The sequence below is a fragment of the Mollisia scopiformis genome, assembly GCF_001500285.1.
Source record: "Mollisia scopiformis unplaced genomic scaffold LY89scaffold_24, whole genome shotgun sequence".
Classification (NCBI taxonomy): Eukaryota; Fungi; Ascomycota; class Leotiomycetes; order Helotiales; family Mollisiaceae; genus Mollisia; species Mollisia scopiformis.
The window spans coordinates 675,268-698,820 of record NW_017263604.1 but is presented as its reverse complement, the minus strand read 5'-3'; the positions used below and the strand labels follow the sequence as shown (position 1 = coordinate 698,820).

The following is a 23,553-nucleotide window of genomic DNA, read 5'->3' as shown; positions in this document are numbered from 1 at the left end:
AGGTTCAGAAGATTGATCCCAGCGACAGTGACAGAGTGTCGGAAGCGAGCAGGCGGACGAAGCCAACTTAAGATGTGCCTGCATGAATGTGGTACAGTTTGATATTGCGTCTTATCTTCCATGATTTCGACATCAAGAGGCGCGGGTACTGGCCCACAAATTTTGATGAAGAATGGATCTGATTTAGACAGTTGACAAGCGGCATGACAGGAGACATTTCGATCCCCTTATTGCACTTTACAAGGAGGTCAAACAGGCAGTCAAAAATGAATATCTATCAGAAAAATGAATTCAACATTCATTGAGACTGAATGAATGTCTGCACTTGGAAATATTTACACTGTGGCCTCTGGTTAGGGAGAAGCATCACCCAGAAATTGAACACACGAGAGAGGTTTATTCTCCACCGTATATGCAGTTTTCGAGCATTACCCCGAGAAAACATGCCTAACTCCATGTTCATTTACCGGTCTGGGACCTGCCCGTCTGTTTCTCAGGTCAAGTCAAATGGACATTGTTCAGCCAAGACGGAACACGGCACCAAGGACAACTGCAAGATTGATCACAACTGAATGCAGGATCAGGGATGAGAGTTCCGAGAGTATGGTGGACATCAGAAAGCGCAGCCTGGCGATACAGGCAAGGGCATGTGAAATATAGGTGAGAGTGGGAGGTTGTCTCTCTATATCCAGAGAGTGGGATGACTTCCAGGGGCTGGCGACCACAAACCACCATTTCCGCACCATTTCTGTATGCGAAGCTACGCCAAGCGAGACTACCGACAACCTTATCTCAACGCCTCAGGCCCGGGTTTGCGGGTTAGGCCTGGGTTTTGCGGAGACTTTGTACGGAATCTTGCCGAAGGACGTGAATGTGGAGTAGTATTGCATAAGCCACTCGGATATCACCATCCTTGGAGTGATGTCCGCATATGTTCTGGACAACCTCTTGCATTATCAATCAATGGTGCTATAGGTGTGAGAATAGAGCTTTGTTCTATTCCATGCAGGAGTGGGATATCGCGAGATTCGAATTGGCGTTGGTGGGGCTAGTCATACGATGTCCTAGAGAGCGAGAGGTATCTCATGCTCTTCTTTCAACTCAGCTTATCCCCTGATATTCCAAGTTCGAGATCCAGCATTAGGAATCTTGAAAATGCCTGTGAAGTCAGAACCTGAGGTCGAACAGGCGAAGCCTCCTCTGATGGACACATCTAGACCTGCACTACAGTCACAAGCAGTCATCCTATCACCACCCCAAGGACGTCCAGTGACTTGGATCAAGAGATGGCCCTTGACAATTATTGCATTCGCGATTGGGGCGATCAGTTTGCCCCTCTCCATGTGGCAGCCGTCTAAGACCCCTATCGATCCATTGGATTATACGGCTCGAACAAAGCATGTATTATCGACTACTCCGCTGATAGACGGCCACAACGATTTGCCACATCTGATCCGAATCGAGCTATATGGCAAGATGTGTGATGGTACTTTCAATTTCAATGATAAGTTGCTTGGGCACACAGATGTTCAAAGAATGCGTAAGGGCCAGGTATGTGAACTTTGCAGTAACCGTTCGCACAGCTTTTGGGTCTTGAAACGTATCGAAAGTCATTCTGACACTGAAATTCGTCTATGCAGATGGGAGGACAATTTTGGAGCGTGTTCGTAGAGTGTGAAGAAGAAGTTGGCATCGATGACCCGACCGTGAGTTTTAAACCTCAATGAATTCCATCCTGGAGACTTATACTGACAGATGATAGTGGATTGTTCGGGATACTTTGGAGCAGATCGATATCGCAAGACGCTTCATCGAGGAATACCCATCTGTTTTCCAATATTGTGACACTCCAAGATGTGCTCGCGAAGCCCACAAAGCTGGTCGAATTGCCAGCATGATCGGAATCGAAGGTGGACATCAAGTTGGAAGTGAGAAACACCTATTCGCAGCATTTTCGAGCTCTCACCCAAATATTAAACATATACTGACCAACCTGCTAGATTCGCTCGGCGCAATTCGACAAATGTATGATCTTGGCGCGAGGTACATCACCACAACGCACAACTGTGACAATGCGTTTGCAACAGCAGCATCAACCGTTGCAGCAGGAAGGGAAGACAAGGGACTGACACCCTTCGGTCACGAGTAGGTATTTATTCTGGTGGAGCAGATTGTTTCCGCCAACAATTCTCACTATTTTCCAAGGTTCTAATGAGCATGGGCTAACCTCCACATTTCACAGGTATGTGAAAGAGATGAATAGGCTTGGTATGATGATTGACCTGTCTCATGTCTCGCATCAAACTATGAGAGATGTGCTTTCGGTTACACAAGCACCGGTCATATTCTCTCATTCAGGAGCATACTCCGTCCAAAAACACCTTCGCCATGCTCCTGACGATGTACTGAGAGGGATTAAAGCAAATGGCGGTATCGTCATGGCCGTTTTCGTCAATCGCTTCCTGAACATGAAGCATCCGGAGGAAGCTACAATCCACGATGTTGTTGACCACATCATGCACATTGCTGAAGTAGCAGGGTGGAAGCACGTTGGTGTTGGTTCCGACTTTAGCGGCACTCCAGCTGTTCCCATTGGACTCGAGGTGTGCTTTCCAATCTTCTCCTCAGATCAGCGTGTTGACTGTTCTTAGGATGTTTCAAAGTATCCAGATCTTGTAGCGCTCTTGATGGAGCGAGGCGCAACAGACGAGCAGGTTCGAATGTTTGCAGGTGAAAACCTTCTCCGCGTCTGGGCTGACATCGAGAGAGACGAGGGAAAGAGATTCAAGCAGCAGGCGTCAAACCTAACGAAGCAATATGGCAAGAGAGGATCAAAGGGTGGGCAACTGGTTTCGCAAATTCGCCGTTCATGTTTCGATCAACGCGCGAGAGGAGTAAAAATATCAAGCGTATTGCTCACAACTTCAATGTGGATGGAGGAGTGCATAAACCAGAGTAGAGACACAATGCTTTTTCGGCATGTCGTATGAATGAGAAGCTAGACAGATGACAAGAGCGATGAGCCGCCATGATCCGTTGCAGACAAGTCTCGTGGGGAGGAATTTGGAAAATGAGGCTAGCGAGAGGCGTAGGACTTTCCCGAAATCTGTACTTGGCATCGAATTAGATATTCCAAAGACCTTCAATCCAGTGCATTGATTTATTGCTGATTGATGTATCCATCGAATGATCCTTCCTCTGGTCATCTAGTGTCGACTGAGATCGCAATACGACCATCGCAATCACTCTATCAAGATATTGGTGATTGCGCCCACATGTTTCCAGTCAGCTCTCGGCTTTTTGGTGTCGAACCTGAGCCAGCCAAGACGTTCATAAATTGCTGTTCCATCAAGCTCTCGATTGCAAGATCGGAGGATCAAGCCAGCAGTCCAACAAGATTCTAGCGGCACGTAACCGTAAATAGTAAGGTCAGCCTCAATGCCTAGCTCCACAAAGAAGACGTTGTCGAGTATTTGCCAAAGGTTCTCTTCGTCGGACCAGAATTTGTAATCGGTCCAAAGATTGCCAGCGTTCTTTAGAAATTCTGCGGGATCTGTGTCATCGAGACAAGTGATGGCTGACATAACTCGAGTGGATGATTCTGAGAGAGTATCTTCAGATGCTAAATCTGAATTCGGCATTGTTGGTATGGTATCCGAGGTTGTGGGGCCATCATAGGTTACGGTCCATTTGTTCACAGAACAGCACCGATATCCCTTGTAACACTCCATACCATTGCTGGCCTCTTTTTCATGGAGGGAGATATGCGTCAAAGGGGCACAAAGAGATAGCAATCTTCGGCTAGAGCTATTCATCTGATCATCGTCACAATCTTGGTCAACCACACGGATAACCCTCGAGTATGAGCCTGTAATGTTCTCATTCCACTCAATGCCACCATCAGCGGCAGATACCCAGGACCAAGATGATGCTTTTCGAGGACGGGACTGTTCATCACTGTAACCGTAACTCTGCCACAAGATGTCCTTCTCAAGGCTTTCAACCCACATTCCTTGGATGTATTTACCAGCATCAGCAGCCTGGAAATATCTTGCCAAACCAGCAAGAGCTGGTAGTTTATCGTGAATAAAGGTAAGGTCGCGCACGGTATACTGAGCAACCAATTGACGCCATAGTATCCAAAGCTTCTCTCGCGGAAGCTGTGAGATCTTCGCGAATTCGAATTTGATAGGAGGACAATTCAATAAAGTTGGTTTGTCCGCTTGGCTACGGTGCTTGAAGCTGTCCGGGGTTGTCGAACATGAACAAGCCACGTCCTCGAGACATTCCCACAGTACCTCGTTAGCTGCAAAACACAAGAATCTCCGTGATAACAGTCGTTCTTGAAACACCCAACCTCGTGCCATCAGTGGCATTTGTTCGCCTGAGGGCCAATCCTCATCTGGGTGTGGCAAGCATCTCCTAATGTAAACCTTACGCTCCATATGCCCATCATTCAGCATGAAGGATGAAGGCGAGCTGAATGGAGCTGAGGCTTGTTGGAAAAAACCGCTGTCATCGCTTCCGCTAGCACCTGCTGCAAGTGTTATGTATGCATTTCGATAGATTTGAGCCATCTCATTCACATGTATCTTCCAATCGACACGGTCGTCTTGAACAATACACAAAGAGTCTATCCAAAGATACCGGATAGACAACGCGCGGGAGATCGTGATCGCATCTTGGAACGTTGGAGGAAGATCAGAAACTGGGATGCCTCTGACGTTGGCATCAAAATTTGATGTTGTTGTCACGTGTTTGCACCTCGTCTTTCCCCAGCAATGGCTGAGGCATGCATAGCGGAAATCGAACCTGGCGTTTTCTTCTTTATCCGAGGTGATGTCGGGCTGATTGAGCTCAACAAGGCGAATGCTATCTGGAGATCTAGTCTCTAAGTCAAGGAGGCGTGGCGGGACTTGAGTATTAGAGACGCTGCAGGTATTATGTTGTTGTTCGCAAGTCCGCAGCCATTGCAGGATCATTCCCAGATTTTCACTTAGGTTTGTGGTCAAAGATATCAGAGCTGCAGGCCGTATATGTTTGAAGGGAGGCGTAGTATCGATAGTGAAGATGTCTATATTCAAGACACCACGAGGCTTCTTGAAGAGGTGCAGGTAAAGATGCCCTGCGCTTCTGTTGAATGCGATTTGCTCCTCCTTGCGATCTTCCAGTGCGGGCGTGCCATATTCCCATGCCCGAACTAGAACGAGACATCCAAGACAGCCGTTGGCAGAAGAGACTTGGAGATCATTGAAGCTGTGGCATAGAATCTCGCTTTCCTCGTCGTCATTTGCACCACGTGCTTCAGTCCAGGAGGGATATCGACAGACAAGACATGCATCTTGAAGCGCCGAGACAGATCCTGGCGATAGCATGCTCATTGCAACTCAATCATCTCTAGCTCTGTTGATTATGAGGTTTGCATTGCAGGATAATCTGCAATCAGTTGAAGATGCTGTCTGAAATGATGACTTGGCTGAGCTGAGACTTTAGACTAGCGACAAAAGGGGATAGCGAAGCCGAGAATATGCCGAGGCTCCTACTGTACCGGCGTTCTCGAATAGATGCACTTGAAATGTCATTATGCAGGAAAGAAAACGAGTGTCCGCTCTCAAATCTTGAGCATTCGCAAATCTTGGACGCATGCATGGTCTCATATAAATCGCGGATAGTTAAGTGCTTTCATAATCATGATTGCGATTGTAGGGGAACACCTTCTTTCATTGCCTCGCAAATCATAGAAAATGTCAAACACCTCGTGTAGGTGGTGAGTCCATCCACTGTACAGTCCCTTCACGACGACTTTCCTAAATTGACTAAGTTAATCAAGTATGGACGAAATGATTGATTGATCTATACAGCTCGCATCTACTGCATGTCAGAATCGAATACTGACTCATCCTATAGCTAAAAATAACTGATACAGTACTTGAACAAGGTCGCTTCATCAACACCTTGATTCGGCCGTCACAGTCTCTACCTGATCTATACCCATACCCCGCTGCACTCGTCACTTCTCCATTCCCAATTTGTCTGGGACATGCTCGACCGTTGCTTCGACTTTCTCAGTCATTTGCTCCTTAACGCCCTTCAAAAAGAATATAGCCACAATCGCTAACACAACAAAAGGTATGATAGATACCCATGCGAGTCTGTACGCAGACGCATAAGCTGAGTGGCTTGCATTCACTACGGCTGCAATAATCGACTCATTGATTCCGGGGACAGCAGCAATTGCTGTTGAATCACCAGCTGCTAGTGCGGCTAGAAGGGCTGGCACGGCGCTGGCTGACAGGCCTGCTCCAGTTGCAGCTGAAAGTATGCTAGGTTCATATTTAGAGTTCAGTTTTCCGTTGATGATGGCGTCGAGGACGGCCGAGCCGAATGCTCCTCCAATTGCACGTGCTGAGAACGCAAGACCGGTTGCGCAAGAGAGATATTGGTGAGGAGCGGTGAATTGAACGAGAGCAACGATCAGGATTAGTGGTCCAGCTTGTCCAATCCCGGCTGCACCCGTGTCAGTGGACATAATGTCTTCGAATGGCTAGCTACTCACCGATCACATTGTATCCAATCTGTGCGTGGTTCATAGCAGGAGTAATAGTTGCGTAGCAAATGCAGACAATCAAAAAGAGTACAAAACAGACTATAGTCGGATTCTTGAGGTCCTTATACTTTGTAGCGTACCAGCTTCCAGATGTTAGTAACCTTCATTCAAAGATCTGTGGGCAATTCTTACGTGATAGGTAGACATGCAAAAAGAGATACAAGATTATAACTAAGCTGTCTGATGGAGATTTGCCATGAAGTGTCTTCGAATCCAAGATTAAGAACAATCTGAGGGGTAATAGAATTTACAGCCGAGTAAAAGATCCAGCTATTAAACAATATATTAGTTTAAGTGAATCAAAAATGAAAGGAAGCATACATACCCTTCAACGGCAAAAGCAAATACAGATAACATGAAGTTCGGACTTCCCTTGAAGAGCGAATGAGCCACGATCCCATCCGACCTGCCCTTCCACTCATAGAAGCAAAACAAGAGCAGTGACGCTCCACCGATTGCTATTGGTATTGCGACATGTACGTTGCCCCAAGGATATGCACTCGACCAGTCAAAGGCCAAGAGTAGCAATAGCGACCCTTCGATGAACAAGGCAGATCCAATCGGGTCACAAGCCCAGACTATTTCTTTCAATGTCATATCAGGATAGTCTGGGTGTCGCTTTGGATGATAGAATATAAGGAGTGAGACGGAGCTTGTTAAGTGGAACGCAGCTTGTATCCAAAAGATGGAGCGCCATCCTCCAGCATCTGTATTGGTGACACCACCAGCACCGAGAACACCGAGCCTAAAAGAAGTTAGGATTTAGACATAAGTCAAAGGAGGTCAACAGCCTTCGAGACTTACAAACCACCGGTAGCGCCGCCAACAAATCCCAAGCCGCTTGCCAGTGCACGGTACTTCAAGGGAAGAACTTCAGCTGGTACAGCCTCAATGATCGCAACAGTGCTCAATGTGAATCCAATTAGAATTCCCCCGCCAATGAGAACCGACATGCTTTCTGCCCTTGCTGATATAACAGCCCCAGCAAAAGCAATTAGTGGTGGTATAGAGACTAGATACCTCCGGTCGATAACGTCTGATAGGCGACCGACAATTGGTGATAGCACGGCTTGCATGAGAAGAGGGCCCTGCATTTTTGATGAGCTGTCACATCGACAAGGTAAGAATATTCATACCTGTATGATCCATCCAGATATTGATGCATCTCCCAAGTCCCGAATAATAAAAGCAATAACGCTTCCAGCAGCTGTCACGACGAAAATCTGTGACATGTTGCTAATTCATTAAACGATCAGCATGAACGCTAAGCAGAAACGACAGTAACATGTTCCCAGCCATGTAGTAGGCAATGAATCAATAAGAGTGGACACTTACACAAAACAAATGATGAAGACAACCAACCAAGATCTCCAACTCAACTTGACAGGATATTCATCCTCAATCAGATCAACACTCTGTAATTGAGTTTTCCGGTCATGGTGCGCTTCGGGACTACCTGCATTCTCGATAGTCATCGCAGTAGGTTCCTCACCAGATTTCTGCATCTTGAATCTTGATCATGTAAAGACAACTGTGCAAGAAAGACGTCTAAATTTGGCGACTTTGTAATTTCGGCCTTGCAGGACTAAAGTATCTTTCTCACAAAAGCTGGGGATCCCGCGAAGGGTGGTTGGGCCTGTGGGGTACGCTCAAGGTTGGGGTATCTGGAGCTTGAAGTTCCCAGTCCGGGGGTCGCTTAGGGTCCCCGCAGAAGACTGTGCATGACGCGGGGTAGAGCTTGGCGACAATTCATAACCAACAACAGTTGTGACCCACAGCTTCGCGGTGGTTTTGATATCACCGTTCTGTTGCGGAAGTCGGGAGCCGCGTTATCTCCGGTTATCTTTAAGAAAAAAGAGGATACTTCTGCTTTTTTTTTTCGCAGAGTAATGGGCAGCTGAATAAACAAGGGCAAGTTAGGCCCCACGTTAGTTCTCATATGCTTCCGAAGCCCCACCTAGAAAACCAAACCTCGCTCTTATCCTCAACCCGAAGGTACCGAATTGAATCCGTTGCGATCGTCAAGCAAGCAGTCGGTAAAGCTAGTACATCTTAAATTCATCTATCGTGCCTGTTCCCGATCTTACCTGATTGAACTTCATCCCAACCCGAAAACAAGCGCTTTTGGACAAGTCGACAAGATGGCAACTTCTACATACACAGAGACTAAAGTGGGTGATGTGAAAACGACCGTGAAGTATCTACAACCAGACTCAAAGAATGTGCGTTATTTCAGCAAAGGTCTCGAAGTAAATACTGGCAAGTACGACGACGTATCCATCGTGGTACATGACGCGCGTCCGACCCAGGAGGAGTTTACACTGGACAATGGTGGATTTGCTTTGATTCAACACAATTCCAAGGTATGCTACAGAATTCGTTCTCTGGAACATGCCCTGATAAGCCGAATGTACAGCTTACGAACTTTTACTCTCGCGAACAATTGGATACAACTTATGCTTCAGAAATCACTTCTCTCGTCAAATCGCTCACTGGTGCGGACGATGTGGTCATTTTCAGCGCTCCTGTACTTCGCAAGACAGATGCTAAAGTAGGCACGACCTATCAGCCTCGTGCCGCAGATGTGCACACGGACTATTCATCGTGAGCAGTCCCCGAGGATTATCCTGTTAATTTGAGTCATTTGAGGGGTGATGGGATACTGGTTCTCTCCCAAAAACGGGATTACTTCTCCAACATCCTCCTCAAGCTTTTTTTTAAAGAAGTGTACTGACTTCAAGAATCTCCACAGTGGAAATGCTGAAGACTTTGCTCCCAAAAAGGCACAAGAAAATGGAGATATCAAATACTCTCGATTCGCGTTTGTGAATGTCTGGCGCGCGATTACACCTCCTCCGCAAGACTGGCCATTGGCAGTCGTTGACGCACGATCAGTGGCTCCTGACGAAGGAACACCGTACCCCATGATCATCGTCGACAAGATTCCAGAGAAGTTGCCAATAGTACCTCAGCCCGCATACACTATCGAGGGCGCAAACTTCTCTTTCAAGCCAGAGCATAGGTGGTATTACTTTAGGGATATGAAGATTGACGAAGTGCTTGTGTTCAAGCTGTACGACTCAAATAGACATCAAGGATCAAAGAGTTGGAGGTGTCCCCATACAGCATTTTTCAATCCAACGGAAGGAACTATCCCAAGGGAAAGTGTCGAAGTTAGAACTATCTGTTACTTTAAATGATAGAGCGGATACCGGGAGCGTTCACTCCTGGCCAGAACAATTCAGGGGAATCAGCTTAACGCGTGCTGTAGTAATCACTTCTTTTGAGAATTTGAGAGCCTCTTACAGATTTCTCTTGTTTCCAAACTTGTTGAACAGTGGATAATGTGTTGGTCAGATTTTTATGCCACAAGAGGTCAATATTTCCGTATGCCTAGCTGACAAGGGGCCTTTCTCAGCCTGCTACCTCCTGCTCTTGGCCGGCGATTGTTTTGGATCCGCCTTCTTGGACGTCGCCAATAGATTGTGATCCATCGGTAATGCTTCAAGGGGATAGCTGGCCAATGCTGGGTTAAGCGCCCAGTCGGAGGTTAAATATACAGCTGGAGATTAAAGGGAGGGGCTCAGATCTCGGTTCTGGAGCGACTTGTTTTCATTTATCAGTCGTACTAACAAGGAGCTCGCTTACTTCAAGAGATATCTTTTTGTGGATACACTTTTGAGATAGTGCCTTAGCTCTTGCACTATGTTCGACGAATCTTCCCATCTTCCCCCCGCTTTCCATAAGCAACATCATGTGACGCGGTCGAAAGAGTCCTCCATGCCAAGAAAGCTCAAGGCGGAGAGAATTTACAGCAGTAGAAAGATCAAGAAGAAACATGCCCCGTCATACAAGAAATCAAGACTTCTAGTATAACTCTACGAAATATGAATCACTCTGATAAGTGACACCTTATGCCCCCAGCCATTCCAACCCCTCAACTCAACGCCGGTTACCCGCTTAATCTTGAAGACACATCTCATTTGGAGTGATAACTCCATCTCCATTCACGTCATATCTAACTCGAAGTGTTAGTGGATTCGTATGATGAGATCAATAACCAAAGGTTCACATACTTGTCAAAATATTCCTCCAGCTCCGGGGTCCTCTCCTCTCCAAGATACTTCAAAAACTCGTTGAAAGTAAAGAATCCTTTCCCATGCCCATCCACAGCCTGATGCATAGCATTATCATCCTCGCTCACCCCTTCCGGTGTAACGCGAGAAACTTTCGGACCAGCTTCAGATTTGTTGGTCGGGTCGACTGGTTTCTCATCCATCGCACCACCGCACAAGGCAACGTTTGGAGCATCTGCACTGACTCGAATAATCGGGGCTTCAGCGGCAAGCTTGCCGTTGGGTTTTGGTGGGACCTTGGGGACTTTGGGACCTCCTCCTGACATGCTTGTTGATCCATCAGGGTTGTCGCATATGGTTCCGCCGTCCCACGCCCAGCAGATGGGAAGTTCGACGGGTTTGCAAGATTTGTCACACCCTATGAAGAGTAAGTATAATTGAAGTGAAGGAAAGTGATGGTGTGATAGGTTACCTCCATTGCAGTTGCAACAGAAAATGTTACACTTCCCTTTCCCACAGCAAGAAGTGACGCCTTTGTTACCACAACAGGCGAGAGTGACGGTGCTTAAGGTAAGCAGGGCAATGATTTTCAAACGCATTCTGAGATACTTGACAAAGATGGATTTTCAGAACTGTGATGAGGCTCCTCTCTGGAGAACTGTTAATTGATTTTTGGTGGCATCTTTGACTCTTTTTATTTTTAATTCAAACGATCGTACACGGGAAAAGCCTGGTTCATGGAAATTAAGATGTGGGGTTCACCGCCGTGAATTAGTTTGACAAGTATCTTCCTGCAAACAACGTATCATCGCGGGCATGACTTGTAACATCAGACATCCACTTTGCAGCCAGCCACACTCGTGCTGTAAGATGAGTGATTTATGGTTGGAGAAGTAGGCCGCAACATGAAGCAGCTGAAAAAGTACTCAACTCTAAGCGCGGGGATCTCAATCGGCGACTTGGCGCGGAGAGCCGCTCAAGCGAGAGGTCGCATGTCATCTTCTGCAAGGTACCAAAAAAACTTTTCGGAGTATCTCCCATTTAGGAATTCTTTCTTCCCATGGAGAGATGAAGTTTTGCTAGGTGCTTTATTCCATGACTAAATGCTGACATGATTTCATCCTGCACTGTACCGTTGTATCTCAATCCTAGTCAGTGAGTAAGCCAGCTGAAAGACGGTGGGCTGACATATACTTAAGCTTAAAGCCGTCAAGCTCGGACGGCCCGAAAGCGGAGCAAATTTTTTAAGGTTGTTTAAGCTCCGATTGGAAACTGGAAGCGTGGAGTCCTCTTGGCCATAAAGCAGAGTCTCTTCGCGAGTGTGAAAAGTGCCTCGGAGATTTCATGATCGAAGTAACGATTTTTTTAGTCACGTGAATCTGTGCTGAGTGCTTTTGATGTCTTTAGTGTCAGACCAATTCATATTGATTGTCATAGTTAAAATGTTTGGGGTATAATATCACCATGATACCGTTACAGTCACCACTTTATTCGGATCACCTCCACAATCTGATCCCACTTGCACACCATTTGGGCTGAGTTGCCAGCTGCTACACATATAGTCTGAGTCTGGTAGCGTCGGCGGAGGAGTTGGTTGTATCGTTGAAGCCGTGGTTGAAGTGGGAATTGTTGTTGCAGGAGCATTAAGACCAAAAACAAACTGCGGTTCGTATGCTCCATTTCCTTGGCTCTTCAAAATACCCGAGACGTCCGCTGGACAAGCACCTATGTCCACTTGTTTCGATCTGAGCTGGATATCTGGTAGTCCAGAAGCCGTCGGAAGACTTTGCGGCCAGGTATACGGGTAGACACCAAGTATTTCGTCTTGATTCCATATTCGTAACGCACGCGAGACGATACACTGCCCGTCATCGGTTTTTCTTAAGTGTTGGGGAGCGTACTCAAATGTCATGAGGCCGAGCCACGGCTGTGCTTCCATCTCAGCAGCAGAGTTGACAGGTTTGTATGTGGCAACTTGGATGTTCTGGTCTGTAAAAGCTGGCAGTTGGTCGATCAAGAGAGCCTTAATCTTTTTGATCTGATCACCGTAGATAGGATCTGCCGCTTTTGCACCTTCTGGAACCTTTTGGCTGTCGCGATAGCTTGGTGTAAAGATGACGGCGGCTGAGAAAAGAGGTTCTTCCAAACTCTCTCCTATGTCTTCAGGTATTGACCCGTTAAATAGCCAATCTACAACGTCAACGAGCCCTTGATGTATTCCATCACCGCTGCCTATTCTCAGAAAGTTAAGCACGTCGCTGTCAAAGGTCGTGCTATTTTGTATCTGTTCCTGCTCCCAGAAATGTGCCATCCATACTCCTCGTTCGGAAAACACTAGCACACTGGTACAACCCCATGAAGGCCCAGTGCCAGTGGTAATAGCATGATTCCGCAGATCCGAATAGTCGAACCAAGTTGATGATGGAATACCTCCAGTCGGTGTCTCTATTCTCTGCGGCCCACTACTCTCCACGAGACCCACTGCGTGTTGGAACCACTGAGCTTTCGTCCCAGTTAAGAATGTATTTGGATCGGTGAAGTCGCGTTGCCTGATAATGGTTGGGTCTTCCTCGTCTACCCGCTTGACTGTTCCGACCCTCGTGACTCTGGAACTTCTCTTTCCAGGATGATATGGATAATTTGTAATGCTCGGCACTTTATCTTTTGGATCGTTTGTCGTAATAGCTGGAGGTATACCCCGGATGGAAGATGCTACAACATTATATGCGCACGAGCCAGCTTTGCAGATGAAAGCCTCTGATGAGGCTGGTAGGAACGATGTAGTGGTGGGGAGTTGGCCTTATCAGAACGAATAATTAGCATGAACTGCGCGATGAAGATAATTAACTTCAGGCTACAAAAATGTCGAACTTACCTTGTCGCGCAGAAACAAGGGCTGCTATCCAAAAAGCAAAAGCTTGTAGCCTGGTGATCAACATCTCAGGCACATTTGTTCTGCTGTCGTAAATATTCGGAAACGAGAGTTCGAAGACGCAAAAAGTGAAGAGAAGAAACAGAAACATCTTCTCCTGCGATCGCAGCCTTCTCGACATGTTGGGCACGATGTTGGAAGTTTACAGCCGCGGAGGTGTTGGTCATGTCATTTTTTGACACAAAGTATATGAAGCGAAACAGACCATTCTGAGGTCGCAGAGTCCGTACCGAAGAATAGTTATCATGTTAAGAGTATCAAAATCCAATGCGAACACTCCAGTACCTGTTTGTATGTCTTCGCTAAGGTCACGAATTCCACCGAACACTTATGCAGTTTTCGTCCCGGCATGTACTAGTTGAAAGTCCTGCTCCGTGTTTTCTTTTCACCAAACTGCATGGAATATAAATTGTGCGCACAGGGAAAAGGTTCGGGGGGATTGTTGGCTTATACGCGCCGAGAGATCAGTCGACCAATCACGATATGCCATTACTTCGAAACTTCGGTAGGCCGAGGCTTACCCTTCCAACTCGTTTCAGGCTTCGTACAGGCCTACTTATGCTACCGAGTAGGATCTGAGGAAGTGATGCGGATGACTACTCCTCCGAAGACCATGTTGTTGCACAATTGACATTCGATCTTGTTGCAGCACCAACTCACACGCAAGCTTTCCCCACGTCTTCTATGAGAAATTATATGGAGTAAAAACGCTTTCAGTCAACAATAGGGAGAGGGTTGCTGAAAACATTCGTTGTTCTTCATTGGGATATAATTAAGTATGACACCACTTATACCTCGTCGCCAATATTTTTATTCTATGTATATGAAACAACCATCCTTCCCCAACGCCTTGGTTTTAATCGCCTTCCTAGACCAATCTAGATATCTCATAAAAAGGCATTTGCTCCTCTAAATTACCCCACGTGCCCTCCCAATCTCTCCGAGGATTGCCTACCCACCAGCAACCATCTCCATATCAACCTTCTCCCACTTCATAGTAACACCGCACACGAACGCTACAGCACCAGCCGCAATGACTAGTATCCAAATTGAATCAATAGTCTTTGCAATGGCCTCAATAGCCTTTTGTGTCACCACCGCATTTCCACCTTTCAAGATTGCGCTCTGAACACCACTCAACGCACCTCTCAACTCATCTTCGGTAAAGTTATAACCCGCAAGTGCGTCGCGGAGGTTGATGAAGCCTCGGTTCTGGAACACTGAGGCCGCGATTGACAGCGAGATTGCGATTGTTCCGATTTGAGCTGTGTTGATAAAACCAATGGCATTCTGTGCATCCTCCTTAGCGGCCTTGGCAACGGCAACACTGTATGCGACTTGCATTGTCAAGCCTGATCCTATTGCGACGAGAATTTCAAAGCCGTAGATCGAGGTGACGCCTGTTGAGACGTGGACTCGGTACATGAGAACACCGCCGATGAGTGTGAAGATACCGGTAGCGAGATAGAATGGAGCGTAGAGACCTTTTGCGACCATGGGGAGGATGGCTCCGGAGAACATCACGAAGAAGACGTTCAGGACGATAAAAGGAAGAAGGCGGATAGCGGCTTTGATGGCGGAATCACCGCGGGTGAATTGGAAGAAGAGGGGAATGTAGTAAACACCGACTATTCATGAATGTGTAAGCAAAAATATGACGGAGAAGAGCAGGGGTAGACTCACCAGCCAGTCCGGTCGCGGCTGCGGCAGTTCCAACATAGAGGAGGATCATAGTGCGGGACTTCAAGAAGTGGACAGGGAATATTCGCTTCTCTGGTGTCGTGAAGATGCTGAATGTTTGTTGAATAACGTAGAGAGTGAGGCAAACTGCAAATGAGGCCCAGAGCGCGATGGGACCAGCTTCAGTCCATTTCCAGGTGCTGCCAGAGAAAGTGAGGACAACCTGAAATAGTGTGAAGACCGAAGCATTCAGTGTTACACCTATCCAATCGATTGTGGCCAGCTTAGTGACGGTTGGGATGGTAGGAGTAGAGCAGTGTTTTGGAAACAGGAAAATGTAGACTGTGAAATGTAAGTGTTGATTTCATCGATGCTTCAGAGAGAATCTTACTTGGTGAAAGAGCAGCAGCCAACGGCAAATTGATGTAAAATGCCCATCTCCAGGTTGCGGATGAAACGGCGAATCCACCCCCAATCAGTGGACCGAGGATACATCCTGTGCCCCAGCAGAGACCGATCAACGCGTTGTAGATGGGACGGGTAGCCAAGGGAGTGAAGATGGAGATATATGTCAATGCTCTATTCATAGTTAGACTCGCAAGAGCATATAAGTCTTTTGAACTTACCCAAGATACATTCCAGCACCACCCATACCAGCAATAACTCGTCCAACAATCATGGCATTCATACTAGGAGCTGCTCCGCAAAGAGCAGAACCCGCTTCGAATGTGATCACAGCACCAATCATCAAATACTTAATCTCAAAAAGAGAGTAAAAGCGTCCTATCAGAAGAATAACAGCAACGGCACCCATTGGAAATCCGATTCCGACCCAGGCGAGCTTGTCGATTTCCCCAAGAGAGAGGAGAATTGGACCTTGTACCGAGGCGGCAATGGTGGTATCAAGGCCGTAGAGGAGAGCCCCGAGAAAGAGGCCGGCGCAAACAAGGATCCAGCGAACTTTGGAGACTTCTTGGATTTTGGAAGCAGAGTTCAAAGAGGACTTTTCGCTGTCGGAGGGGTTACCAACAGTTGCCTCGAAGTCTGAGGCACGAGGTTGAGTAGAGTCATCCTTGGGGATGGCCTCTTGGTAGGGGGCGGACATCTTGTCGTCGAACCAGGAAAGACGTCGAGAAGAGAGTGAGGGTAGAAGGCTAGGGTCGACGAGACGGAGGGGAAGGGGAGCCAGGGAAGAAAAGTACTCTTGTATGTTCTGAGTTTGAAGTGATGGCTGGAGGATTATGAAATGTGGGAAGAAGTGTACTTAAGCTATGTGACAGAAGAATAGGACCACACAGCAACAAAAGCCAACGAAAGGATCCTTCGGCGACGTCTTGCCAAGAACGCTTCTAATCTGAGCGCCTCAATAAGGACGTGCTTCAGACTGTGGACCACAATCCTAGCATGGCTATTCCGAATCCGACTTCAGAACAGTGGTAACTATACCCTGAGTGGAACGGCAGTGTGTGTGCCGTAGCAACTAGCTTGCGGGGTAGCTAACGGCATAATCAATAGATATCCTTGCGACAACGTGGTCGAGATATGGTACTGATGTGCGACCGGGAACAGATAAAAAGAAAAGTTATCGGTGGGTTCCGTTGTCGTACCGCATCGTGAAGTCGGAGGGTTGTGTTGAGATGTCGATCAAAACGCGCCGTTAGGCGGATGCACGTTCGGCGCGCGAGAGAATAGCCGGTCACTTGACTCGACTCAACCATGCGGCTATATTAGTTGAGCTACTTTGCCTGCATGTCTCCGGTCTCAAGGAATCGAATTGAGAATTCAAGAAGACAATGTCGAAGGCATTAGCTTGGTGCAGCATCCGATTCTCGAGTCACGTGAGCGGTTATTGCCCAAGATTGGAATGCGTATGTGGTAGTCTGATCCTTGTTCCAATCACCTTGTTGTCCTTGAGAGAAATACTGCATCGCCAAACTGGCAAGAAATATGCACTTGTGGGTTGGTGCTGCAATTCATTGGTAATCTTAGCAAGTGTATTTCTGCTTTGCATTCCAATCTTTTAAGTCTCCCAAGCTAAGCCGTTGAACGGTGTGTCTACGCATATGTTTCAAACAAAGTTGTTACCACATTTCGTAAATACACGCCTGTACCACCAAAAGGGTGAGCTGCAACTTGTGCAGAATATCGGCAGTCATATTTCTGAAGCGTTGAGGAAAGCAAGCAAATCTCTGAACAATTGCCGAGCTCAATTATCCGGGCTTACATGCAACAACACAGCCAACCCATTCCAACAACGGCTGTAAGATATAAAGAACATCTAAGTAGTTGGGATAACCCGAGAATCTTACTAATTTAGATTGCGGCGAGTGAAAGTGTTCATTTATCAATGTTGGTTTCAGTTCGGCGTTAGTACACCCCTCCTTCCTGTTACGGGCAGTCTACACACAGGGTCCTAGCAGCTCTCAATATTTTAAGCTTTACTTTTCTGTTCTCCATAAGACGCTTTCGTTCAATGAAACCACCCCGTTTCAAACAGTTCACCCCCTTTTGGAGCATCATGACTACACCCCTTCTGTCCTGGGCGTCAGTCTTGACGTCCCTCGTGTCCGGTTACTTTACTTACCTGGTGCTCTCTCACTACTTAATGATTCCGCTTGGGAAGATTCCCGGTCCCATTTTGGCTGCTCTCACTTCTTGGTATGAATGTTATTACGGTCCCAATCTCATGGGAGATTTGGGTCTTGCTAAACTCCGCCGTCAAAATGTCGCTGCTGTACTTGGCAGTGTTAAGTTTATGCCACATTTCAGTTGGATCCGCGACTTGATGCAGATGTTGCCCTCCAGCATCGGCGCACGTATGATGCCTCCAGGAGTACAAGACATGATGATATTCCGCAGAGACATACGCACGCAGATCGATACCATCTTGGCTCGCAAGTCTTCATCCCACGAGATTCCTTCAGTATTTACACATCTCCGTGATAACCCCAACCTGACAGCATCGGAAAGGTCAGCACAAAGGCTCGAGGACGAGGCCACGCATATTGTTATGGCGGGCACGTACTCGCCCATGCTATCGCTTGTGATAGCTCATTTCCACCTCCTCGCCAATCCAGATATAATGACCAAGTTGCGCACTGAGCTAGCCGCCAATCCATTAGCTGTAACGCCAACTCAGCTAGAGCAGCTCCCCTACATCTCTGGTATCGTCCAAGAAGCACATCGTCTAACGTTTGGCCTCACAGGTCAAAACCCGCGAGTATGCCCAGATGAGTCTATCATATAGACGCACACTAACGGAAAGAACGAAACAAAAACGTACACGATCCCACCCGGCACTTCAATTAGCGTTTCCACCCTGCTGATACACACCAACGAGTCGATATTCCCAGACCCCTGGAAATTTGAACCTGAAAGGTGGACGAATGCCGATGAGGCAACACTCGCTCGCCGGCGCCGATGCATGTTGAGCTTCATGAGGGGATCACGAGCCTGTGTGGGTATGCACCTTGCAAATGCTGAAATGGTCGTTGCGGTTGCAGCCATAGCACGCTGGAATATGAGACTCTTCGAGACCACAGATCAGGACGTAGCATTCTGCCATGATTATCACGTATTGTGTCCAAGGTTGGGATCCAAGGGGCTGAGGGTAAAGGATCTTGGTCGTCAATAGGGATGTGCTAGATGCTTATTTGAGAATCTTCGGCTTTGCATAGTCTCTTGATATGAGATTGGAGTGTCATCGGACACCACGTGAGAAGCATTGAAAGACCCATTGCTTGATTTTAAAGTACCACTTTAATTCAAGTCTTTCAACATGAGAGACTTCTGCCCTATCTATCAAGTGCATCTATGTCGACCGACAAGATTGAGAATATCAATAACTGATTGGACTTTTCATCTTTGAGGAGTTCCATTATGCAACTCGCAATAAGTACCCACCGCCTTGCCCCCCTGTATGTGTGTATTTGCTTCTTGCCCCGTTTCCCCGAATAACGACCCAAAATTTATAGCCAAAAGGAAGATATATCATTCCGTTGAGTTGTCATTGAACCGTAAAAATATTGCGGAGATGCTAATCTCATTGACATGGAAAACAGAGACCGAATCAAATTGTGTAGTGGGAGTAATGAGGTGAGAAATGTACCCTGAAACTTTGTAAACTATGATCCACGTGCGAGTGACCAACAATTCAATTAGTTTGCGATTCAAGAATAAATGTACAAGATTTGACAGAAATGCCAACGATCTTCGTCATTGAACTTAACATACGAGAATGAGACTGGCGCTCCGGCGCACAGCTTTACCAGGCCCACCACCAAAGGGATGTGATACCAGGAATCGTCATGTTCTAGAGCGACAAATTATGCAGGACAGGATTATTGAGATTAATGTGCTATGCGAAATAATTCGGTTCTGTCTTGGCGTGTCTGAGACAATGAACTCTCCCCAGGAACCACGCGTGCATGAGGCTGATAGCGGTGTGCTGGTCCAGAACCCTTCGAATATTGCAGATCGCGATGAAGAGCGGGAACTTACCGGAACGGGCCGTGAGAGGCTTGCTAAGGCTGACTGGCATCGGTAGCGGTGTAACCCCACGAACCCCCGCCAAGGAAGAATGATTTCGTTGAGTGTAAACCGTTGAGCTCCATCAAAAGAAAAGTGTGATTTTTGGCCTCGGGGATGACTCGACTAGGTCTGTGGTGTTACCTCCTTCGGCTTCACTATCTTTGTCCGTAATACGCTGAAGATGAAAAAATCGGCTTTGGCGTGGCTTCCAGCCATAAAGCAGTCCGACCAGTGGCAAGGAAGTAATGTTTGCTGCACTATACATTTCTCGTTCACCCCCTATTTTCCCTTCTCTGTATTTGGTCTTCTTTCTGCGCTTAGTTCTTCAAGTCGGCTGAACATTCTTCATATTACTGTTGGCGGACAGGGTATTCTAACAGTTAAAAATACTATGGAAGAGCTGTCAGAGGGTAGTCTGTTCCACACACAATCCAGAAATAATTTCAAGTTGAGATCTTGTTTGTTTCAGACAGTCCATTATGTCCAGGGGCGATCCAAGACTAAAGCGGCACTGACATCTCGTCTTCACAGGGTCTCCAGTTTCAGCCACGGACGTCCACTTGTCCTAAATGGAGCCATATGGCTTGAAACTTGAAGATAGATTTGTGCTTTGCGCCGCGTTGAATCTCATAGTCGGACTGCATTATCCTAATAACACGATAGTTGCACACCGCTTTAAGCCCTTGAATGCAGATAATAATGCGCCTCTACTCCTATGATGCACGTTTCTACTCAATTATACGACGTACGCAATATCATTAGTCTGGCAGAGCCATGTGAAAGTTCTTTGCTGGGGAATCCCCAGCACACCGCTAAAATATTTGTTCTGGCCTTCTAGATTGACACAAATCAATTAGATGAGATAGATAGTGAACAACTAAGAAGACCAAGCCAAGAGCAGGCACTGATAGCTGAGTCAACGGAAGAAGACGGAATCTGATAGGTGCCCACCAGTTTGAGAGCATATATATAGCATGACCCTTCTCCATTCTGTACAACTGGCTTTCACCTATTCATCAGGACATTAGCAGCAATCCAAAATCCAATCACACGATGTCTACTATACAGATCCGCACCATGCCGTCCGAGAAGCTCGCCAAATCCATTCTCTCGGGCGTAACACCAGCAGCAAAAGAGACCTTCAAACTCGACTCCTGGGATCCGGCCGTCTTCATCAGCGATCTTCTCCTCCAGAACACTAGTAATGAGAAGATCCCGAAGACTTATGAACAAACTTCAAAGTCTATGAGCGTAGCTTTTGCCAAGGGCATTGGAAGGTAAGGCGGACAGGAAGATAGTTCTCTTCAATTGAGTTTTCACTGACATCCGAAACAACAGTTATTCATCGTATATGGACACAATCGGATTTGAACCCAGTATCGCGGTCGCCAGAGAACTGAAAGATCAACAGCAGCTTTACAAGTTCGTGACCGAAGAGAGATCAGAAGGCTATCCACCACATCTGGAAGTCGTCCCACCGATTGACGTTTTTGAAAAGGAGGATATCTTCGCGGAGAACGGACCTGATGGGGAGACAAATATCAACCAGTAAAATGGGATCGTCGGGTTGCTTGCCAAACAGAAATTGGGCTGGGCCACAAAAATCTTCCAACTCGTCTTGCCAATTCCGGATGCGGTCGATGACTTCAAGCCCAGCACATCCTTTCTCCAGATCATGGAACATCATGCAGAGACCAAGTCCAGGTCTTCAATCGGAGACCTTGAGGGAGACATCGACCCCAACAAGAAGTGGTATTCGGATGCTATCTTTGCCCAACAAAATTTCACAGGGATCAATCCAACGACAATCGAATCCGCTGGCAAGTGGGTTTCTCGTTTCACTGTTGAAGCTCAACGCCAGAGGCTAGACAAGACAATGGCCCAACTCTTGGAAAGAGCAGATCCGGCATCGTTGTTCGTGCAAGACTGCAGCTACTTTCGCGAAGCTTTCGGATTTTCAGCGAAGGACCAGCAGAAGAACATTGCAGACCCAGGTGGATGCTTCAGAGGAAGCACTCGGTGGGGATGTGCTGCTGTTACTCTGTTTCAGCTTGATCCTCAGGGAAAGTTGCATCCCTTGGCAATCGCAATCGACTACAAGGAGTCATTGGAGAAATCTGTGACGATCTTCAACAAGCGCTTGAGTCCTTCCCAGACAAACGTTGACCAAGAAACCGATTGGCCTTGGAGATATGCCAAGACCTGTGCCCAAGTGTCTGATTGGATTCGACATGAACTGGCCATTCATCTCACAAACACGCACTTGATTGAAGAAGGCATCATTGTCGCTGCTCACCGCACTCTCCCCTCCGACCACGCTGTCAACAGACTCTTGTCCCCTCATTGGATAAAGACATTGTCCCTCAAGTGACTCAATCATCTGATCATTACTCTACCTGATCTATCTAGTCAAATGTTCCATCTGATTGAAAGATCTGATCCTGATTGATCTGATTTCTCGGAATCAAACTGGATAAGTGATTGTAGGAAACTTAGGTCTACAGACTCTTGGTGATCGTCCCAAGTGACTCTTAGAATAATGCGACTGATAGCGCTCTACTTCAAATCCTACTTAAGTAGAATCCTTGGACTAATTGATTCATTCTTGTATACCCTATGTTCATTTCTAAACTTCGCCAAGGGCGCTTCTGGGTGCGTTTTCAGCCGCTATTATTTCGAAAGCCAATTTTCTTGTCCGATTCCTATCTTAGAATAATATTTCATGGGAATTTTAGGCCATACTACCATATTTTTTTTCAAGTTCGCATTACTTGAATCGTGATTGTTGAACGTGGTGATGTTGTCTGTGTCATTTCACAGCGTAGTGAGATCACCCTTCAACTCAGGTTATCCTAAATCTTGCGTCACCATGGTATACGTAGGGCTCAAGACTAATCTACGCGCAGGTTACTGAAGGATTAGCCCTCCAATGTAGCCGGGGAGATCCCATCATGTAACTCTTACTGCAGACTATCGCGTGTATCAAGACTAGCAGCCCTTCAAAACTGTATTCAAAGATAATAGAACCTTGGTCGATATGTACTGGCGTACGAGACCTTCTGAGTAAGTCCATTATTTGAAAAGAGATGCTTGACACATATATCTGGGTTGACTAAAGTTTGATAAGTGACCTCGGGACCCTCATTCTATCAGGGGGGTTTTCACCCACAGCTATCCTTATCCATGCTGGACTAAGGACCTCTTACGCTCCCTTTAATACCCTATGGTTAGAGGAGAGTGGTCGTTGACCTAAGGATGGTCGCTTATGCTGCGCTCTACATTGTCACTTCAAGAAATTATGGCAAATCAAATGAGGGTCGGACTTTTCCGCTGCCTAGACTAGACAGAGCATTAATAAGAAGTAGGAATGTAACTGTAGGTGCCTAGCAGAGAGGCTAATTATTGTCAAACTGAAGAGAGTCCTGGGCATATCGAGGCTCTGTGCGCAATGGAGCGTCCAAGTCGCGCCTCGATCTTTTACAGCGGTATCTGCATTAGGGAAGACATCACTTTGCCCATAGTTGTTGTGGGATTAAGAATAGCGTTGGACTGTTGTGTAAGTCGTAACGAGTTTAGCAAATCTGCTAGTCTACCGTTGAGCACTTGGTACATGAAAAGGTTGGAAAGCGGTTTCAAGCATGCGCTTTTCCGTAGGAAAACGAAGTAGAGGGAAGCTTGTGGTGGAAGATTCCGAGATGGTGGCGCACTAACCATGCATACCCTCCTAC

At 46.8% G+C, this 23,553-nt stretch overlaps 8 protein-coding genes across 8 annotated transcripts; 4 read left to right on the top strand and 4 right to left on the bottom strand.

Annotated features, from left to right (window-relative positions):
- Positions 1-922: 922 nt before the first annotated feature.
- LY89DRAFT_710354 (uncharacterized protein) lies at positions 923-4,166 on the top strand (the record flags this gene model as incomplete). The annotated part of the gene is made up of 8 exons (XM_018217823.1): positions 923-1,551; positions 1,641-1,706; positions 1,763-1,928; positions 2,001-2,145; positions 2,243-2,603; positions 2,652-2,797; positions 2,830-2,929; positions 4,137-4,166. Exons 1-8 carry the CDS (start codon positions 1,156-1,158, stop codon positions 4,164-4,166), a joined length of 1,410 nt encoding a protein of 469 aa, XP_018065619.1. The 5' UTR covers positions 923-1,155.
- A 1,784-nt stretch (positions 4,167-5,950) lies between these two features.
- LY89DRAFT_723087 (MFS general substrate transporter) lies at positions 5,951-8,240 on the bottom strand. Its single transcript, XM_018218788.1, has 7 exons — positions 7,943-8,240; positions 7,744-7,843; positions 7,412-7,695; positions 6,933-7,352; positions 6,740-6,877; positions 6,557-6,690; positions 5,951-6,507 (listed from the first exon to the last, which is right to left on the bottom strand). The coding sequence occupies exons 1-7, from the start codon at positions 8,110-8,112 to the stop codon at positions 6,011-6,013; spliced, it is 1,743 nt and encodes a 580-aa protein (XP_018065618.1). The 5' UTR covers positions 8,113-8,240; the 3' UTR covers positions 5,951-6,010.
- Positions 8,241-8,580: 340 nt separating this feature from the next.
- Positions 8,581-9,873, top strand: LY89DRAFT_723086 (uncharacterized protein). Its single transcript, XM_018218787.1, has 3 exons — positions 8,581-8,970; positions 9,024-9,211; positions 9,360-9,873. Exons 1-3 carry the CDS (start codon positions 8,749-8,751, stop codon positions 9,805-9,807), a joined length of 858 nt encoding a protein of 285 aa, XP_018065617.1. The 5' UTR covers positions 8,581-8,748; the 3' UTR covers positions 9,808-9,873.
- Positions 9,874-10,536: 663 nt separating this feature from the next.
- LY89DRAFT_240731 (uncharacterized protein) lies at positions 10,537-11,390 on the bottom strand. Its single transcript, XM_018206110.1, has 2 exons — positions 11,156-11,390; positions 10,537-11,101 (listed from the first exon to the last, which is right to left on the bottom strand). Exons 1-2 carry the CDS (start codon positions 11,280-11,282, stop codon positions 10,626-10,628), a joined length of 603 nt encoding a protein of 200 aa, XP_018065616.1. The 5' UTR covers positions 11,283-11,390; the 3' UTR covers positions 10,537-10,625.
- Positions 11,391-12,142: 752 nt separating this feature from the next.
- LY89DRAFT_786877 (uncharacterized protein) lies at positions 12,143-13,887 on the bottom strand (the record flags this gene model as incomplete). The annotated part of the gene is made up of 2 exons (XM_018223022.1): positions 13,559-13,887; positions 12,143-13,482 (listed from the first exon to the last, which is right to left on the bottom strand). Exons 1-2 carry the CDS (start codon positions 13,734-13,736, stop codon positions 12,143-12,145), a joined length of 1,518 nt encoding a protein of 505 aa, XP_018065615.1. The 5' UTR covers positions 13,737-13,887.
- Positions 13,888-14,531: 644 nt separating this feature from the next.
- On the bottom strand, positions 14,532-16,601 carry LY89DRAFT_240690 (MFS general substrate transporter). Its single transcript, XM_018206109.1, has 4 exons — positions 15,922-16,601; positions 15,687-15,874; positions 15,299-15,637; positions 14,532-15,243 (listed from the first exon to the last, which is right to left on the bottom strand). Exons 1-4 carry the CDS (start codon positions 16,398-16,400, stop codon positions 14,567-14,569), a joined length of 1,683 nt encoding a protein of 560 aa, XP_018065614.1. The 5' UTR covers positions 16,401-16,601; the 3' UTR covers positions 14,532-14,566.
- Positions 16,602-18,305: 1,704 nt separating this feature from the next.
- On the top strand, positions 18,306-18,929 carry LY89DRAFT_700480 (putative Trichodiene oxygenase; the record flags this gene model as incomplete). The annotated part of the gene is made up of 2 exons (XM_018217127.1): positions 18,306-18,464; positions 18,543-18,929. The coding sequence occupies 2 exons, from the start codon at positions 18,306-18,308 to the stop codon at positions 18,927-18,929; spliced, it is 546 nt and encodes a 181-aa protein (XP_018065613.1).
- Positions 18,930-20,688: 1,759 nt separating this feature from the next.
- Positions 20,689-22,196, top strand: LY89DRAFT_723082 (Lipoxygenase; the record flags this gene model as incomplete). Its single annotated transcript, XM_018218786.1, has 3 exons — positions 20,689-21,102; positions 21,164-21,373; positions 21,530-22,196. The coding sequence occupies exons 1-3, from the start codon at positions 20,879-20,881 to the stop codon at positions 22,194-22,196; spliced, it is 1,101 nt and encodes a 366-aa protein (XP_018065612.1). The 5' UTR covers positions 20,689-20,878.
- Positions 22,197-23,553: the final 1,357 nt, after the last annotated feature.